The sequence below is a fragment of the Pristiophorus japonicus genome, chromosome 12, assembly GCF_044704955.1.
Source record: "Pristiophorus japonicus isolate sPriJap1 chromosome 12, sPriJap1.hap1, whole genome shotgun sequence".
NCBI lineage: Eukaryota > Metazoa > Chordata > Chondrichthyes > Pristiophoridae > Pristiophorus > Pristiophorus japonicus.
The window spans coordinates 182,511,599-182,531,784 of NC_091988.1; the positions used below are offsets into that span (position 1 = coordinate 182,511,599).

At 44.1% G+C, this 20,186-nt stretch overlaps 1 protein-coding gene across 3 annotated transcripts in view; it reads left to right on the forward strand.

Moving 5' to 3' along the window:
* LOC139277585 (phosphatidate phosphatase LPIN2-like) overlaps nt 1–20,186 on the forward strand; it is a 102,804-nt gene that overhangs the window by 16,937 nt on the left and 65,681 nt on the right. For 2 of the 3 annotated variants that reach the window (XR_011596113.1, XM_070896258.1), the window contains exon 2: nt 18,209–18,409. Coding sequence is in view for 2 of the 3 variants with exons in the window: in XM_070896258.1 (XP_070752359.1) it covers nt 18,218–18,409 (192 nt within the window). In the remaining variant the exon portion in view is untranslated. Of the gene's footprint in view, nt 1–2,433; nt 2,478–18,208; nt 18,410–20,186 lie in introns of all 3 variants that reach the window. The other variant, XM_070896257.1, reaches the window with a different exon arrangement.

Here is a 20,186-nt window from a genome sequence, read left to right on the forward strand (position 1 = left end):
CTTTGTTAAGCCCCCTCATAATCTTACATGTTTCGATAAAATCACCTCTCATTCTTCTGAATTCCAATGAGTAAAGGCCTAACCTACTCAACCTTTCCTCATTAGTCAACCTTTCCTCATAAGTCAACCTCCTCATCCCCGGAATCAACCTAGTGAACCTTCTCTGAACTGCCTCCAAAGCAAGTATATCCTTTTGTAAATATGGAAACCAAAACTGCACGCAGTATTCCAGGTGTGACCTCACCAATACCTTATATAGCTAGCAAGACTTCCCTGCTTTTATACTTCAACCCTTTTGCAATAAAGGCCAAGATACCATTGGCCTTCCTGATCACTTGCTGTACCTGCATACTATCCTTTTGTGTTTCATGCACAAGTAACCCCAGCCTTTAAAATAAAGAGTTTTCTTCTATCGTGGGAATCCAATTTATTACTCATAATTCCCACTTGTAAACAAATACTGTCTGCTGTGCAGAAAGTTATGAAATATTTTTTTAAAACCTGCATCTTTAGCGTACACTAGCATTGTTTCTCATTAAAGCTTTTAAGTCATTTAATTAATAAAAAGCATGTTTTTCATCTCCTGGTATCCTCATAAGCTGCAGAAACAGGCTCTGTGCCTGTTTCCACCAGTCGTAGAATTTCTGTGCGTAATTGCTGGGCAGTTGTTGAGCAAATAGCCCAACTCTGCGCCGGCAATTAGGTTTCCGGATGCAGAGCAGATGGCCTGTCAATGCGTACGTTGACAGACCGCAAATCCATGCGCTTAAATCCTGAACTTGCGGTGGATTTCAAAGGCGGTGTCGTGTACTCCGAGTATGCCGTCATACCAACAACAACTTGTATTTATATAGCGCCTTTAACGTAGTGAAACGTCCCAAGGCACTTCACAGGAGTATTATAAGATAAAAAATTTGAGACCAAGCCACATATGTAGAAATTAACGCTGGTGAGGTAGGTTTTAAGGAGTGCCTTGAAGGAGGGATTAGGCAGGGAGTTCCAGAACTTTGGCCGTGGCAATAGAAGGCACTGCCACCAATGGTTGAGCGATTATAATCGGGGATCGTTAAAGAGGGCAGAATTAAAGGAGCGCAGACATCTCTGGATACCCACCGCAAAATCTAGGCCATTATATCCTGCAATATTTAATTGCTAGTTCTGTTCTTTTGTAGCCATGTTTCAGTTATCTCTACTACATCTGGCTCCTCGCTCTGTATTATTGCCTCCAGTTACCTCATTTTGTTTGAAAACTGTACAGGCAATTTAATTTCATTTAATTAATTGTTCCTCATTATTTTATAATCTGTATTTGTTTCCTGATTGTTTATCTGGCTTTCACTCCTTTCTTTGATGTGAGTAGTACTCTCATCTCCTACTTCTTCAGAGTTATGTTATTTCCACCAGATCCTCCCCCCACCCCACCCCACCCCCCATTTTACTAGTTTAAAGATCAGCTCCAGTTTCTGGTCAAGGGTTTATTATGGTAAATAGCTGCTTTTGGGGAACTTTATAGGATACTGTAATTGACCCATTGCACAATCTTTAAAATAACTAGCAAAGTTACAGCTATAAAGAGTGGGGTTTTCTTTTAAATGTATATTTTTTTAAAATCCTGAATGTGAATTGTACAGGGAAAACAAATTATGTTTGTAACTGAACCAGTTCTGACGCCTTTGCACTGTGTACAAAATAGCCGTCACTTAAAACTCATTTTAAAGCCTTTATTATCACCACTGTCTGAAAAGTGCATACTAATGCATTTTGTATTCAAAGCCAATTTTGAAACAAATGGAAAAATTCTGAGTGGACAATTGGTGAACTATTGCACAGGTCTGTACACGAATGATGCCAGTCACAGATGTTGATGGTTGTCATTTAATGGTGTATTGTAAAATACTTGGTTGTGAGTTGGAATGGACTCTCTATTGCTAACCGTGCTTAGAAAATATAGCAATATTGTACTGAGATTTAATTGCTTTAACCCTGCTGTAAAGTAGCTATTTGTGAGAAAATCCGACAATACTGTAGATGCTATATATACAGTTGTGAAATGTTGCGCTGAGCAAATCATTTTGAAAGTGAATGTGTCATTAAGCTGAAAGCATATGTGTTTAAAAGGAAGTCCATTTGGTTGGGCAGGGAAGGGAGGAGGGGGGGTCTTCCTGTGCACTGTCAGTCAGGGAAAGTTAGTTTACAATGTGTTTGGCACGTCCGATCCAGTGCAGTTTGTGGATGGTGCTGCACAGGATGTAGTAGAATGGAGCTTGTTCGGCAGATTAGTGGGTTGGTGGTAGAAATGGTCGTCGTTTTTGAGGTAGCATGACCCTTGTATCAGAAGATGCTGAATTTCCGGTTGTGATCAGTAACTGAAAGTAATGTCTGAAGAAAGAAATTATCCTGTTAAACAGTTTGTTCAACATCGATTTTCTTCAGTGACAAGAAACAATCTACTTGTGCCATTGTCGCCTTCCATTTGGGTAAGTCAACCTTTTTGATGTCTTGCAAGAAACTGAATTCATTTACTTTGGCAAATATTTTGTGTTTTCTACATTGTAAAGTAGTCCAGATCATTGTTCATCTAATTCTACAAGCTTAAAAAGCAAAATTTTAGAGTCATTTGATGTCGTTGTCACACGGCATTTAAGGAGCATTTAAAAACTATTTCTGCAAAAGAATATTTTTATTCATGGATAAAGCAGAATTCAATACTGAATGATCTGACGATTTCTTTTTGTGCAAAAGCAAAAAACTGCAGATGCTGGAAATCTGAAATAAAACCTAAAAATGCTGGAAATACTCAGCAGGTCAGACAGCATCTGTGGAGCGAGAAAGAGTTATCGTTTCAGCTCTGACCCTTTGTCAGAACTGACATGACCTGAGAATGGTGTTTGTCGTTGTTTAATGCCGAATGTTAAAGTGACCTAATATATGCACAGAGGATGTTTTAATAGTCCCTATTCTTTTATGAGATGCATTTCCTCTCTATTCTTGAAAATCCCACAGAGATTGGGTTTAAAAGGGGAGGACAAATACAGCCCAAAAGCTATTTTAATAATTTAGATCTCTAGCTTGGTGAGTTTAAAGTTGTAAACACTGCAATCTTACATTCCAGTAAAGGTAAAGGCCCTTTTTGACCTGCAGAATGAAGAATTGAAATCTGGAGTTTGCATTTGTTCTTGGAAATGTTATGATGCAACATAAATATTTTTTTAAATGTGTAATTGAAGTTCCAGTAAGTCACAGGGCCAGGAATTTAAATAATTCCTTGCAACAGTTAGTGCAAAATATTTTTGGGGCATAGTTGGAGCTTCAGAATGGCTTTGGGACTTTTGAAGCTGTTCACCGTGCCAAAATGGTCAGAGTGAATCTGCCTGAAGAATTATTGTTTCCCAGTTTATTATTGAATTAACCAAATGTAAGGGCTGTTGTTGAAATTTTCAGAGGTGTAGCATGCTGGTCTAAATTCCTGAAATGGGTATAATGCATAATTCAACATTTTAAATCCAGTCCCTCTGAATAAAATCCACAGAGCCATTCTGTAGTACATATTCAGACAGACAAAAATATATAAATAACCAAATCTTTAGACAACAGAAGGAGCTATATCAATACTCGAATGGTTAACCTATCAGGGTTTTCCTCCTTCTATTTGAATGTCCTACACATGCATCGACTTCTATCACCGTTTCCCTGGAACTCTGACCCCAAACACCTGTGCCTTTTGTAATTCTCTCTCTGCCTTTCAAAGCCGCCTTAAAACCCATCTCTTCAACAAAGCCTTTGGCTTAACAGTTACGCAAAAAAAAAAATGACGTCGATGCCTTTTTTCTGTGCATTACCTTTGGATGCTTTTAGATGTTAAACGCTATAAATGTACGTTGCTGTAGTTTTCATTGTAAAAGAAAATAAGATTCTCTCCGTTTTTCTGTAAGGGAGGTGACATTTCACTTGTGCAGTTGGCACATTTGGACTTAATGGCTTCCTTTGAATGCAAGACAGACCACTCCCATCTGCAATCTGACATTCCACAGTTATCAATAATAGCAGTGATTACTCTTCCCTCTTAACTACAGTGAACTTTGATCTTGTCAGTCAGATCTAGTTCCTTAAAATGTAAAGAGATTTTAAAATTTATCTTCTCTCCCTTTAAAAAAAATTCTCTACCCTTTCTCTTCTCTCTCATTCATTCTATTAGTTACCTGACTGAAACGCAGGAAATACTTTCAAGTCCACGGCCACTAGAAGGTGCAGGAAACTGGCTTGGATTGCGTTATCTTCCATTTTTTACCTTGCATTCCTTCCCTCTGTGTAACAGTATTTTACCATTAAATGGCCATACTGAGCAGCAGTGAATTCTGTGGAATTCAGTTATTCCATGGTGGGCCACCTCGATAAACAGAAAATAAACAGGAAAAGGAAAAACTGAGTGAAAAGGGGGAACAGAAAAACCTTAGTATTTGGTAACATTTTCCAGTTCTGATGAAAGGTCATCGACCTGAAACGTTAACTCAGTTTCTCTCCACAGATGCTGCTTGACCTGCTGAGTATTTCCAGCATTTTCTGTTTTTATCTTGGCATTTAAGGGTCTGAATTAGTTTGTAACATTATAATCAGGCTGACTTGACCTTGGTATTGAAAATAATGCATCACTTGTCAGTTGACTGTGTTGATATCTGACTGCAGTAATTCAGTTACTGCTTCACTTTCAAATGGGGAATTAGCCACTTTGTGGAAGATGATGTCGTGAATAGCAAGGACATCTGCTTCCCTGACATCCAGACGTCATTGCTAAAGACTAGGAACAGAGTGGGACCAAGCACAATTCCCCAGGGCACCCTGTGTAGATTTTAGCTTAAAATTATGAATCTGTAGGACTTTCTGGGATGGTCATTGAGGATCCTCCGTAGTTCCAGAGACACACGCAATCAGGGTGCAAGGCAAATAGGCGGCCAAAAAGATTGGAGAATATTGGGTGTAAGTGAGTTCAATACACTCAACTATCGATCCCCTCGCCTGAATACATCTCCTCCTGGACCAGAAATCTGGACTGTTCATCTGTGTTGAATCACTTGCTCACCCTAGTAGAATGTGTTTGCACTGGTACCCAGTTGAGAAAAGCCAGCTGACTCTGCTTGGGGGTGACCTGAAGGTTGGGGGTGGAAGGAGGCTGCCTGCCAAGAAAGAGCGGAGATGCACCATAGACACAAGTTGCACAACAAAGCCAGAGTCCACTTCCTCCACCTCCTCCGGAAGCTGCCCCTCTTTCCTCTTCCTCCTTTCCCCTCCCCATCTCCTCCACAACGTAGGGTAAGAAGACCGGGTCACTGTCCTGGAGCATTGAGAAATAGAGAAAGATTAAGCTTGCAATTTTGAGTGTGTGAAATAATTGAAGGAGCGACTGGTCTACATTTTTCAGAGTATTTTTGCTGATGGGTTCATGATTATCTTGTCCCACCTCAGGCACTTGAGTGTGGTGATCACAGTGGGCAAAGAAGAAAGGTAGAGCATGGTGAGTGTCTTGCCTTCCCTGTCTCAGCCAGGTCATTGATTTTTTTTCTGCACTGCTCCACCGTTCGAGGCACAATGGATGTGGCACTCTGCCTCTGCTACCTCCGTCCGTGCCTGTTTTCTGACTGCACGTGAGGGCTGGGATGTGAGCCTCAGCGTCAGTGTACAGGTCTTCGTCAGTAATATTGAAAGCCCTCTTCCTGGCAACCTTTCTGTGATTCAGTCATCCATGAGAAGGGCAAATCTTGAGATTATTGAGATTCTCTACAGAGCAATTTAAATGAATTAATTTAGAAGTCTTAAGTTTCTTTATTGGATGCAAAATGTACTGGAATAAATGGCAAAGTATCAACAAACTCCCAAGCTTGTTTTGTAGTAAATATATATTGAAGTTGTGAGATGAAAAGTGGTAAAGGCACATTAGATTAGGTCTGATGTAGTATAATGTATTTATAGGTTAAAGTATGATTGCCAAGAAGTTGGTTGAAAAATCATTCTGATTATAGAGAGCCGTATGCTGTTTTATCTTGCATCTCCCGAGCCTCTGGAAAAAAAAACACTTTTTATTCTTCTTTTATAATCATGGAAACTTACAGCCCATTCAGCCCATCGTGCTTGTGCTGTCTCATTGAAAGAGCGGCCATGCTTAGTCCCAGATCCCTGCTTTTTGTCCGTAACTCTTAAGTTCCTCATCTTCAAGTAACTGTCCAACTCCCTTTTGAAATTATTTACGGTATTAGCTTCCACCACCTTTTCAGTTAAAGCGTTTCAGATCTCGACAAATCTCTGAGCAAAAAAAAATTCTCCTCACCTCCCCTCTAGATCTTTTGCTAATGATTAAAAATTATGACCTCTGGTTATTGAGGCACTTGCCAGAGGGAATAGTTTTTTTCCATCTACTTTATCAAAATCTCTCTTGAAAAGCTCTATTTGGTCTCCTCTCAACCTTCTCTGTTCCAAGGAGAACAGTTCTAACTTTTCCAACCTCTCCTCATAACTGAAGTCCATCGTTCGTGGTAAACCCCCTCTGCACACTTTCTAAGGCTTTTACATCTTTCCTGAAATGTGGTACCCAGAATTGTCCACAATTCTCCAGCTGAGGCCTAACCAGTGATTTATAAAGTTCCAGCATAATCACTTTGCCTTTATATTCTATACTTTTTTTTATAAACCCAAGTAACCCATATGTTTTTTTAACCACTTTATCAACTTTCCCTGCCACTTTTAAGTATTTATGTATATGGACACCAAGGTGTCTCTGCTCATCTACACTTTTCAAAATTGTGCTACTTATAGTATACTGTCTTTCCATTGTAGTCCTCCCAAAAACGGTCAACATTGAGGAGGACGGCAACAAATTACAAGACATTAATAAACTTGCTGAATGGGCATATAATTGACAAATTAATTTCAACATAGATAAGTCTGAGGTGTTACATTTTAAGAAAAATAAGGAGGCCGCATGTTACTTGGCAAATAAGAATCTAAATGACAGGAGCAAAGGGATCTGCCAAAACTGCTCACTATTCCATGGTTTGGAAATGATCCTTTTTAGGAAACCAATAGGATTTCGGAAGGTTTAGGGCGCGCGAGTTTTCAGTCTGTGTGTCTACTTGTATACAGTCCATCCGATCATCCTGGTGGAGGCGCAATTACAGGCAACTCTCAATTATCCGCACACGGATGCAACGGGAAACCGTTGTAACGGCATTTAAAATTCCGTGTGTGTGATGTTACTTTGAAACTCTGATGTTCCTTTCGAATGTTGCCTGGTGAGCCTTGCTTTTGAGCGCTCTGCCTTGCCTCCGCTCCGGCTGCTGCTCACACACAGGTCCACTGCCTCTGTCGAGCCTGCACTTGCCGCACTGCTTTTAAGCGCTCTGCCTTGCCTCCGCTCCCGCTCGCACACGGGTCCACTGCCTCTCAATTCATTAAAATGCCATGAACAGTTACAGGAAGTAATCAACAAGCCAAATGGTTTTTAGATCTAGAGGATTAGAATTCAAGGATTAGAAGATACGCTACAGCTATTGGTTAGAGCACACCTGCAGTACTGTAAGCATTAACTGTAATGTCAACTCACTCTAACGGAGAAATCGTTTACCTGGCATAGCCCAATTCCCGAGGGACCCGGATAATCGAGAGTTGTCTGTAGTTAGAATGACATGTGAAGTTTAAATATAAGCAGAAGTTAAAGAGGTGGTGGACGGCCGCCTCCTCGTAGCAGATGTAATGTACAAAAATTCCCCTCTAAGGCTAATTAACGTGTATGCCTCGCCTCTCAGAAGCGAGCGGCTGGCCCTCTTCCAGCAGCTCCCACTGCTACTGGCGACGTCCAGGTCGGTTATTCTGGGCGGTGACTTCAACTGCATCATCGATGCGGCTGGACGATCCAGCAGTGCCGACAGCAAACTGGACGCCACATCCAAACTTCTGATGGACGCGGCAAAAGATGCCAAGCTGTGCGACGTTTTCAGCAACCCTGCAGACGGAGCACCGCGCAGATACACCTGGTCGAGACCAGACTGGTCCGTCCGTTCCAGAATAGACTTCCTGTTTGTGTCCCACACGCTCAAGGTCAGATCCACCGACATCTTCTCTGACCACTGCCTCCTACTGGCCGACTGTCGCCCACAGGAAAACCAGAAAGTTGGCAGAGGGATATGGAAGCTGAATGTGAAACTGTTGACTCCGGAAAACGTGGAGGAACTCTAGAGGGATTACAAAGGTTGGAGAAACCGTAAAACCCCTCTGCGATTCCCTCATGCACTGGTGGGAAACAATCAAGACAAACATCAAGAGGTTCTTCATCCTCAAAGGTGTTCAGGAGGCGAGAGGGAGACAGAGGGAATTGTCCCAACTCCAGAAGAGCATGCAAAACCTGCTCCTGTTGCAGTCGATGGGGGTCGATGTCGCGGAGGAACTCGAAGAGGTGAAGGGCCAGCAAGCCTCGCTCTTTGCCTCAGAGTCCTCCAAAATCACCTTCCGCTCCAGAGTTCGCTCCGTCGAGCAGGATGAGACATGTTTGCGCTTTTTCTTCCAAAAGGTACACAGGGGGAGCTCTGTGATCACCAGCCTAAAGGAAGAAGACGGTTCTGTGATGTTTTCGCATCCTGACACGCTGAGGATCAGCAAATCCTTCTATGCCGGGCTGTATGACGTCAAGCCCACAGACCGCGCGGCCTCCCAGTTGTTCCTGTCGTCTATCACGGAGGTCCTAAACGACAGCGAGCGGGAGACTCTGGACGAGATGACAAAGGCCGTCTGGTCCCTTGCGACGAGTAAAACTCCCGGAAGCGATGGCTTGCCGGTCGAGTTGTATTCGGCTCTGGGACTGGATGGGCCCAGACCTGCTGGAAGTGTACGAGGGTATGCTTCTGGCTGGCAGTATGTCAGAATCAATGAGGAAAGGCATCATCAACCTCATCTACAAGCAGAAGGGGGAGAGGGAGGAAATCAAAAACTGGCGGCCCATTTCGCTGCTCAACGTGGACTACAAGATCCTGTCAAAGGTCATCGCCAACAGGGTCAAGTCTGCTCTTGAGCTGGTGATCCACCCGGACCAGACCTGCGCTGTCCCCCGCAGGAAGATCTCTGATAGCCTGGCGCTACTTGGATACGATTGCCTACGTGCAGGACAGGAGGGTGGACACCTGCTTAATCAGCTTAGACCAGGAGAAGGCCTTTGACAGGATATCGCACACGTACCTGATGGACGTGCTCTCCAAAATGGGGTTTGGGGAGGGTATCCGCAATTGGATCCAGCTGCTCTACAGAGACATCAGCAGCGCAGTTCTAATCAACGGGTGGGAAACTGAAAGCTTTCCGATCAGATCTGGAGTCGGGTAAGGCTGCCCTCTCTCGTCTCTCTTGTTTAGATGTTGTATCGAGCCCTTTGCCGAGTCCATCAGGAAGGATGCGGGCATTAGAGGGGTGACGATCCCAGGCAGCGGAGGCGCTCGGGTCAAGACCTCCCTGTACGTGGACGACGTGGCCATCTTTTGCTCGGATCCGCAGTCGGTCCACAATCTGCGACCAGTTTGAACTGGCCTCGGGAGCGAAGGTCAATCGCAGAAAAAGCGAGGCCATGTTCTTCGGCAACTGGGCCAACCGATCCTTTATTCCCTTCACCGTGAAGCCAGATTACCTGAAGGTGTTGGGAATATGGTTCGGAGCGGACAGGGCGTGCGCCAAAAACTGGGAAGAGCGTATCGCCAAGGTGAAGAAAAAACTGGGATGGTGGAAGCTGCGCTTCCTCTCCATGGCAAGAAAGAATCTGGTCATCAGGAGTGAGGTGCTCTCGGGGTTGCTACACGTGGCACAGGTCTGGCCCATCCCTCGCTCCTGTGCCGTGGCAGTCACCCGGGCCGTCTTCCACTTTGTCTGGAGGTCCAAAATGGAACGTGTCCGCAGAGACACAATGCACAAATCTCTGGACAGTGGAGGAAAGGATGTTCCGAATGTGGCCCTCATCCTGATGGCCACCTTTGTGTGCAGCTGCATCAAGCTGTGCACAGACCCCCGGTATGCAAACACCAAGTGTCACTACGTGCTGAGGTTCTACCTGTCTCCGGCGTTGCGAAGGATGGGCCTGGCCACGCTGCCGCGAAACGATACCACCAGCTGGACCATGCCTGTCCACCTGTCCTTCGTGGAAAAGTTTTTCACAAAAATCCGCTTTGACCACAAGGCCATAAAACAGTGGTCAGCACGTAACGTCCTGGACGCCCTACGAAAGAAGGAGAGGGTGGACCCTGTCGGGTGGTTCCCTGAGCGGACTGTCGAACTTGTTTGGCAGAACGTCTTATCGCCAGAGCTGTCACACAAGCACCAAGACGTAGCTTGGTTGACGGTGAGGAGGGCCTTACCTGTCAGAGCGCTCATGCACAGCCGACGTCTCAGCAACACGGCACGGTGCCCCCGAGTCGGCTGTGGGGCGGATGAGACTATCACCCATCTCCTTCAGGATTGTGCCTTCGCAAGGCAGATTTGGAAAGAGATGCAGTGGTTGCTGTCGAGGTTCATCCCATGCAGCTCCGTAACACAGGTCTCTGTGCTCTATGGGCTGTTCCCAGGGACACACACCGAGATAGACATCACCTGCTGCTGGAGGGCCATCAACTCGGTCAAAGACACTCTTTGGTCTTGCCGAAATTTGCTGGTCTTCCAGAGCAAGGAGATGTCCACGTCTGCGTGTTGCAGACTGGCGCAATCCAAGATCCAGGATTACGTGCTGAGGGATGCACTTAAAATTGGTGCAGTCGCCGCAAAGGCACGGTGGGGAAGGGCCACAGTTTAAAGCCCTTCTGCCACGGTAAACCCGGGGGCAGGAATCAGTAAAAAAAAACTCCCCTCGGGCTGTACTTGCAACTTCTTTTTCGTGTACATGGAGCACCATGATCTGTCAACACCAATGTAGTGCCATGTACAATGTAAGGTCTGTTTCGTAATGCACGTTGAAAAGAAAAAAAATTAAATGTACCGTCACCCATTCCGTGTACTGTATAGTGACACATGTACTGTAATTTGTTGAATGTACTACAAGGTATCCCGTATTGTACCGAATTGTACTTGAACTGAAAAGCAAGGAAATGTATCGAACGGAACTGCCGTCAGCACCCAAATGTAGTGTATGGGATTGCTGACCGCAGCTAAACGTACTGAACGGCTTTTGAATGTACTGCACAAATTTTTATACGAATAAAGTATATTTTGAAATTAAAAAAAATAAGCAGATTTTACAATTGTACTCTATTTTGAAGCATTGCTATTCTAGGTTTGCTGAGCTTTGCCCTTTTAATCAGTACACTGTTTATGGTTTTGTTTTCCAAGACATTGTTGTTGCACCAGTTATTCAGCAGCTTATTTGACTGGATAATTGCTCTTAGAATATATTCTGCATGATATCAGGTGATGAATCATAGAAACTGAAAGATTTAACTGGTATATAATAATCCAGAATTCCCCTTCACTCTGTTACCTGACTGTATGTGAAGTAGCAATCAGTCATTTGAAGACTTGAAAGAGAATTGTTGAAGTCGTTTCTTTATTGGATGCAAAGCTTAAATATAAACGGCGCCTGAAAAAAAACACGGTATTCTCGAGCTCCTTGGAGCTCGATTTCTGCTTGGCGCGGCGCACAGGGGGCGGAGCCTATCACTCGCGCCGATTTTGTAAGTAGGAGGGGGCGGGTGCAATTTAAATGAGGCTTCTAGGTGCCGGCAACCCTGCGGGTGCGCGTTGGAGCGTTCGCGCACGCGCAGTCTGAAGTAAACATTGGCACTCGGCCATTTTTAAAAGTGCTGCAGAAAAAGTGAAGATTTGTTTCTTGGACCCCTGCAAAGGCTTGCATTTTAATTTTCTTGATATTTCTGTGTGAGGGACTGCTTTTAGCAGCACTGCTGAATAAATCACCTGCTGAAATCAGTGAGTTCAGCTTTTCACTGCTAAACTTGCAGAACCGGTGCCTGCAAATTAAGGACTGTGTTTGAAGAAATAAAAGTGCCAATTCAACTTTGCAATGGATCAACTTCCACCAAGAACAAAGAATTTCTTGCATGAGGAAGCAAACCATTGCATAATATGTGGTGCACCCATTCTGCAAATTTAAATATAAAGATGTCGCTGTGGCTGCCTCTCCCTGTCCAAATGGCCTCAGTCAGTCCCCCTCACAGCTCGAAGGCTGCTGCTGCTCCCGGCCAGCCACTGACGCCGCTGCAATCCCATGGCCGAATGGCCTCAAGTCCATCCGGGTGCTGCATCTTCGCGAGGAATGAAGGCCTGCCTCAAGCACCAAGGCTGCTTGTTGCCTGCCCCTGCCGTCGAGACCGACGCCACACCGCTGCCTCAAGTGCTGCTTGCTGCCTGCCCCCGAGACCGACGCCACACCGCTGCCTGAAAGGCCTGCCCTGAAGCACTTTCACACAGGTGGGAACATGGTTTATTTAATCTTTTCTTTGCTTATAAATTTTTATTCAGGTTGGATTTATTTGTATAATATTTGTATAAGTATAACTAAGGATTGATTGTAGAATTTAATGACTTCCCTTCCTCCCCCCTCCTCCACCCCCCCCCCCCCCCCAACTCGTTCCCGACGCCTAATTTGTAACCTGCGCCTGGTTTTTTCAAGCGTACAAAAATCTTCACTTGCTCCATTCTAAGTTAGTTTGGACTGCGTTTTCACTGGAAACTTTCAAATCAGGCGTCAGTGGCCGGACACGCCCCCTTTTGGAAAAAAAAATTCAGTTCCAAAGTGAAACTTTCTACCTGACTAGAACTGCAGAAAACTGAATGTGGAGAATTCCGATTTCTAAGATACTCCGTTCTACACCAGTTGCTCCTAAAAATCAGGTGCGAATCATGTGGAAACTTGGGCCATGATTCGCATCTGATTTTTAGGAGCAACTGGTGGAGAACGGACTATTTTAGAAATCGCAATTCTCCACATTTTTCTGCAGTTTTAGTCAGGTAGAACAGTTCTACTTTAGAACAGAATTTTTTCTTCAAAAGGGGGCGTGTCCGGTCACTGACACCTGATTTGAAAGTTTCCACAATGAAAATGTACTCCAAACTAAAGTAGAATGGAGCCAGTGAAGATTTTTGTAGAACTGAAAAAACCTGTTCTACGGATTAAAAAATCAGGTGTAGGTTACAAATTAGGCGTCCAGAACGAGGTGGTGGTGAGGGGGGGGTGGAGGGAACTCATTAAATTCGACAATAAATCCTTATTTATACTTCTACAAATATTCTACAAATAAATCCAACCTGAATAAACATTTATAAGCCAAGAAAAGATTAAATAAACCATCTTCCTACCTGTGTGAAAGTGCTTCAGCCAGGGAGAATTCTGCAGCTATTCGTGCCGCTGAGCGAGAGGGGAGGGGGGAGGGGGGGAGAAAGGGAAGAAAGCCGTTCGTGTCGCTGAGCGGGAGGGGATAGGGGGGGGGGAGAAAGCCGTTCGTGTCGCTGAGAGAGAGACAGACAGACAGACGGAGTCTGGTCGGCGGGGGGGGGGGGGGGGGGGAGAGCAGGAGCTGGCCGTGGGAGGAGCCTCATTCACGCAGCCCCAGTGAGGCCATTGGGCCAGGGCTAGGGGCTGCGTGCTTCGGGCCCCTCCCACACAGTTCGGCGCCTGGAGCTACTGCACTTGCGTGCCGACTGTAGCGCGCATGTGCAGAGGTCCCGGCACTGTTTTCAGCGCCGGGACCTGGCTCCGCCCCCCCACAGCTCGTGCTGGCTGCGCCGAGGGCCAGAGGACCTGTAAGTAGGTGGAGAATACCGAGGATTTTTTAGGCGCGAAAAACGGGCGCCCAGCTCGGAGGGGCGCCCGTTTTTTTTCTTGTGGAAACTTGGACCCAATATATTGAAGTTGCAGCAGTGCTACTCTGTAAAAAGAAAATGTGAACAGGAGCTTTCTTAAGTGAGTTGAAAAATAGTAATGGCAAGCTTAGATTAAACAATCTGTGTTTACCTTTCCTGGAGCTTGCTTGGAGAGTCACAAGAGGAATCTCCTATAGTCGTTGCTGAATTGACTGCCGGTTTTTTCCTCTTTTGTCCCCCACCAGGAGGCTGTGTTGCCCAGGGTTGGTGGACAGTGTGCGACCTTTAACAGGAGGGGGCAGGATTAAAGGTCTCGATGGTCTTTTCGTTGTTTGTTTGTAACAAATAGTCTGAATACAGTGTTTAAAAGTTTTGATTTTTTTTTTAATGCTAACTTGACAGAAAACCAACATATCCAGCATAAGCTAAATGAGTTTGGTATAGGTAATGGTAGAATCACTGATCTAGGCAAAAAGATCAAGTCCAAGCCTACACTTTTGAGAGAGGCTGATGCCTTCAACTGAAACTGTTACTAAAGGAATTAAAATATATAAAACCAATTCTATGGATCAATTTTAAAATGTTACTGTGGAATATGTAATATTTTTTTGATTTAAAAAAAAATGTTTATACCTTTATTGTGTATATTAGAAACCTCAGTTACTGAAGTAAAATGGCAGTGGAATTTTGTTTTTCCGAAAGCAAACCCGGGAGCCCTTTGCCAAATTGCATTATCTAGATAATATGCACTAACTATAAAAGCGGAGCTATTGTTTTTCACCAAGTGTGACACCTTTTGTCATTGAAAAGTGCCAAGTACAAGAGTAAAATTTATGCAGCTACTTTATTACGAGTTTTCATTGAAGCATAGTGAATTTAGTACATAATAGATAAGTAGAGACATTAAATACAGAAGCATGTGGAGACGATTTATCTGTACAAGATGTTAGTTGGAGTAGTGTGTGCAGTTTTGAACACCTCGCTTATAGAAAGGTGCAACTTAGATTTTCTTGGATAATACCAGGATGAGAGGCTTGAAAAGCGAGGTCTGTATTTACTCAAGTAAAGGAATTTAAAGGAGATATCTAAATAAAAGTGCTCAAATTTCTAAGAAAGTAAATAGTAAAAAAAAAATTTGCATTTACCTTTCACGACTATCGGACATCTCAAAATGCTTTACAACCAATGAAGTACTTTTGGAGTGTAGTCACTGTTGTATTGTGAATATTGTGTTATGTTGTGAATGATTATGTCCACTATTGGGAGTAAAACATTATGATTGGAACTAAAAGCATAAAGGGCCCAATATTCCACATTGCCTTTTTTTGGCGCTATTTAAGATTAACGGCCGATTTTTTTTCAGTCGAAGTAGCGGCAAAAAAAAATCGAAGTTTTGCCATTTTTCTCTTTGAATTTGGCAGCGTGCAGAAAGACCTTAGCTTCTGTGGGTGGAGCTAATTGATAGTGCCGAAAAACTGTGCACATGCCCAAGCATTTAGGTTTCCAGGGTAAAGTGTAATTGTACAGCTTTACTCTGTAGCTAACCTGTGCTGATTATTCCCGTTCCGACCGCTGAGAAAGCCAGCATTTTCTGCCCCTATCCCCAGCCAAAAGGAACCTTCGCTGCCGCCCCTATCCCCGGCCGAATGGCCTCGCTATTGCCCTTATCCCCGGCTGAATGGTCCCCACTGCTGCCCCTATCCCCGACCGAATGGCCCCGCTGCTGCTGAAAGAACAAAGAGCAAGGAAATAACTGCAGACAATGAAAAACAAGAAGAATGATCTGACTGCCCTGCAGAAAGTATCTTATCAAGAAAGATGGGTTAATGGTAAAAGCCAGCTTATACTTTTTTCTCATCAGAAGAGTTCAAGGTTGTTTTACAGTTCAACTTTCATTGCTTGCACCACTAGTTTGGCTATTTTATTTTGTCCCTTTCCCGAGCCAACTGGCCATACAGCCTTTCATTTGAAAATGAGTACCTGAGAGGCCCTATCCTTGGCTCGAAAGATCCCTCTGCTGCCGCCCCTCTTCCCGTCTTGGCTTCCACCTCCCCCCCCCCACACCCCCGGCTTCTTTGGAAGCCCAGCACTGAGCTCCTGTGTCCGGCCGAGGGAGATAAACAAGATGGCGTCTGTAACGGCGATTTCGATTGGACTCCGATTTGGTACAGTGAGGTTTTTCAAGGCGGTCCCCAGTGCCATTTTTGAAAAAAATCCTTATTGGCGAAACTCGCAAAAACGTGTAAAAATGGCGTTATGGGTGGGTTTGACCCTGAGTGACGTCATAAAAATCTTAACTAAAAAAATCGGCCATTATCTGTTAAGGACTATGTTATACCCTTGGCGAAACTAAGTTAGCTCCAAAAAAAACATTGTTAGAACTAAATGGTGGCGAACTATGGGCTGTTAAAGAGAGGTAAGATTTTTTTTTTGTCACACAAAGGGTTATAAAACTATAGAGTGCATTATTGCAAGTGACTGTAGAAGCAGGGCCAATCACAGCATTTAAGATGGAATTTGATAAACACTTGAAGAGAAAAAAATATTACAAGGTGCAGGGAAATGGGATGAAAGTTGATAACTGCAATGTAGAACTGATATTGGCACAAGCATGCTGGGCTGAAATGACCTCTACCTGTGTTGGAATTTCCGTGATTTTATGATTTTAAATCTGACTCATTATTGACTAATTTATGATTGGTTGATGGGAGGAATAATCCTGTCCCATTGAAGAAGGGTAATTCTCTGAAGAGATAAATGGCATTTAAACCTCGAATACAATAGTTTATCGCAAATCTGTTAAAAGGATGAAGAAAATGATAAAGCATGCTAAAGTATACAAAATTCAAAGACATTTTTAATGTTCACTTATCATGCAGGAAGGATTATGTTTTTTTTTCCCCCACAGAGTATAATTTGAATATGCAGAATTGCTGAATTGTGACCTATTTTTAATATACCATTTAATTCATTAACCAAAAAGTAGAGCGTACTGTTCAGAGAATTCTGTCATATAGGCCCCAAGTTTCCACATGATTTGCTCCTGATTTTTAGGAGCAACTGGTGTAGAACGGTGTATCTTAGAAATCGGAATTCTCCACATTTAGTTTTCTGCAGTTCTAGTCAGGTAGAACAGTTTCACTTTGGAACTGAATTTTTTTTTCAAAAGGGGGCATGTCCGGCCACTGACTCCTCATTTGAAAGTTTCCACAGTGAAAACGTACTCCAAACTAACTTAGAATGGAGCAAGTGAAGATTTTTGTATGCTTGAAAAAACCTTGTTTACACTTTAAAAAATCAGGCGCAGGTTACAAATTAGGCGTAGGGAACAAGGTGGTGGGGTGGGAGGGGGGTAAGGGAAGTCATTAAATTCTACAATCAATCCTTAGTTATACTTATACAAATATTATACAAATAAATCCAACCTGAATAAAAATTTATAAGCAAAGAAACGATTAAATAAACCGTGTTCCTACCTGTGTGAAAGTGCTTCAGGCAGGCCTTTCAGGGAGCAGTGTTTCGGCGGCAGGGGCAGGCAGCAAGCAGCCTTCGAGCTGAGCTGAGCTGCAGTGCTTGAGGCAGGCCTTCATTCCCCGCGAAGATGCAGCACCCGGATGGACTTGAGGCCATTCGGCCATGGGATTGCAGCGGCATCAGTGGCTGGTCGGGAGCAGCAGCAGCCTTCGAGCTATGAGGGGGACTGACTGAGGCCATTTGGACAGGGAGAGGCAGCCACATCGACATCTTTATATTTAAATTTGCAGAATGGGTGCACCACATATTATGCAATGGTTTGCTCCCTCATGCAGGAAATTCTTTGTTCTTGGATGTTGATCCATTGCAAAGTTGAATTGGCACTTTTATTTCTTCAAACACACAGTCCTTAATTTGCAGGCACCGGTTCTGCAAGTTTAGCAGTGAAAAGCTGAACTCACTGATTTCAGCAGGCGATTTATTCAGCAGTGCTGCTAAAAGCACTCCCTCACACACAGAAATATCAAAAAAATTAAAATACAAGCCTTTGCAGGGGTCCAAGAAACAAATCTTCACTTTTTCTGCAGCACTTTAAAAAATGGCCGAGTGCCAATGTTTACTTCAGACTGCACGTGCGCGAACGTTCCAACGCGCACGCGCAGGGTTGCCGGCACCAAAAAGCCTAATTTAAATTGTACCCGCCCCCTCCTACTTACAAAATCGGCGCGAGTGGTAGGCTCCGCCCCCTGTGCGCCGCGCCAAGCAGACATCGAGCTCAAAGGAGCTCGAGAATACCGCGGTTTTTTTCCGGCGCGAAAAACAGGCGCCCAGCTCTGAGGTGCGCCTTTTTCGCCGCGTGTGGAAACTTGGGGCCACAGTTTCTAATTTTCTTTCAATTTTATTGCAGTCCCAAACCATGAATTATGTGGGGCAGTTGGCTGAGCAGGTGTTTGTTACGGTGAAGGAGCTGTACAAAGGACTGAATCCAGCTACCTTGACGGGATGTATCGATGTCATAGTAGTGAGGCAGCGGGATGGCACATACCATTGTTCACCTTTTCATGTCCGTTTTGGCAAGCTTGGAGTATTGCGATCGAAAGAGAAGGTGGTAAGTTCTCTTTTATATAAGCTCCATTTATTGAACTAATCTACACAACCTGTTTAATAAGCCCCGGTTCTTGACCTAAACACTCTCAAAATATTTTTTTCTATTTCACATTCCACAAAAAAAAAGTCATCTAGGCCACACCTGGAATACTGCGTACAGTTTCATTTTCCAGATTTAAGAAAGGATGGAAACATAGAAAGATAGAAAATAGTTGCAGGAGTAGGCCATTCGGCCCTTCGAGCCTGCACCACCATTCAATATGATCATGGCTGATCAGCCAACTTCAGTACCTCATTCCTGCTTTCTCTCCATACCGCTTGATCCCTTTAGCTGTAAGGGCCACATCTAACTCTCTTTTGAATATATCTAACGAACTGGCCTCAACAACTTTCTGTGGTAGAGAATTTTACAGGTTCACAATTCTCTTGAGTGAAGAAGTTTCTCCTCATCTCGGTCCTAAATGGCTTACCACTTATCCGTAGACTGTGACCCCTGGTTCTGGACTTCCCCAACATAGGGAACATTCTTCCTGCATCTAACCTATCCAATCCCATCAGAATTTTATATGTTTCGATGAAATCCCCCCCCCATTCTTTTATATTCCAGTGAATATAAGCCTAGTCGATTGTATCTTTCTTCCTGCCATCCCGGGAATCAGTCTGGTGAACCTTCGCTGCACTCCCTCAATAGCAAGAATGTTCTTCCTCAGATTAGGAGACCAAAACTGTACACAATATTCAAGATGTGGTCTCACCCAAGGCCCTGTCCAACTCCCTGCTCCTACTCAAATCCTCTCGCTATGAAGGCCAACATGCCATTTGCCGCCTTCACCGCCTGCTGTACCTGCATGCCAACTTTCAATGACTGATGTACCAGGTCTCGTTGCACCTCCCCTTTTCCTAATCTGTCACCATTCAGATAATCTGCTTTCCTGTTTTTGCCACCAAAGTGGGTAACCTCACATTTATCTACATTATATTGCATCTACCATGCATTTGCCCACTCACCTAACCTGTCCAAGTCACCCTGCAGCGCCTCAGCATCCTCCTCACAGCTCACACTGCCCCCCCAGCTTAGTGTCATACTTGCTTTGGAGGCAGTTCAGAGAAGGTTCACTAGGTTGATTCCAGAGTTGAGGGAATTGACTTATGAGGAAAGGTTGAGGAGGTTGGGAGTTGTACTCATTGGAATTCAGAAGAATGAGTGATGATCTTATCGAAACGTATAAGATTATGAAGGGGCTTGACAAGGTGGCTGTAGAGAGAATGTTTCGATTGATTGGGGAGACTAGAACCAGGAGGCATAATCTTAGAATAAAGGGCCAGCTATTTAAAACGGAGATGAGGAGGAATTTCTTCTCTGCGGATTGTAAATCTGTGGAATTCACTGCCTCAGAAAGCTGTAGAAGCTGGGTCATTGAATAAATTTAAGACAGAGATAGACAGCTTCTTAACCGATAAGGGAATAAGGGGTTATGGGGAGCGGGCAGCGAAGTGGACCTGAGTCCATGATCGGATCAGCCATGATCGTATTAAATGGTGGAGCAGGCTCGAGGGGAAGTATGGCTTACTCCTGCTCCTATTTCTTATGTTCTTACAATAGTCTAAATAAGAACATAAGAAATGGGAGCGGAAGTAGGCAAGTATATCTTTTCTTAAATATGGAAACCAAAATTAAACACAGTATTCCAGGTGTGGCCTCACCAATACCCTGTATAACTGCAGCAAGAATTCCCTGCTTTTATACTCCATTCCCTTTGCAATAAAGGCCTTGATTC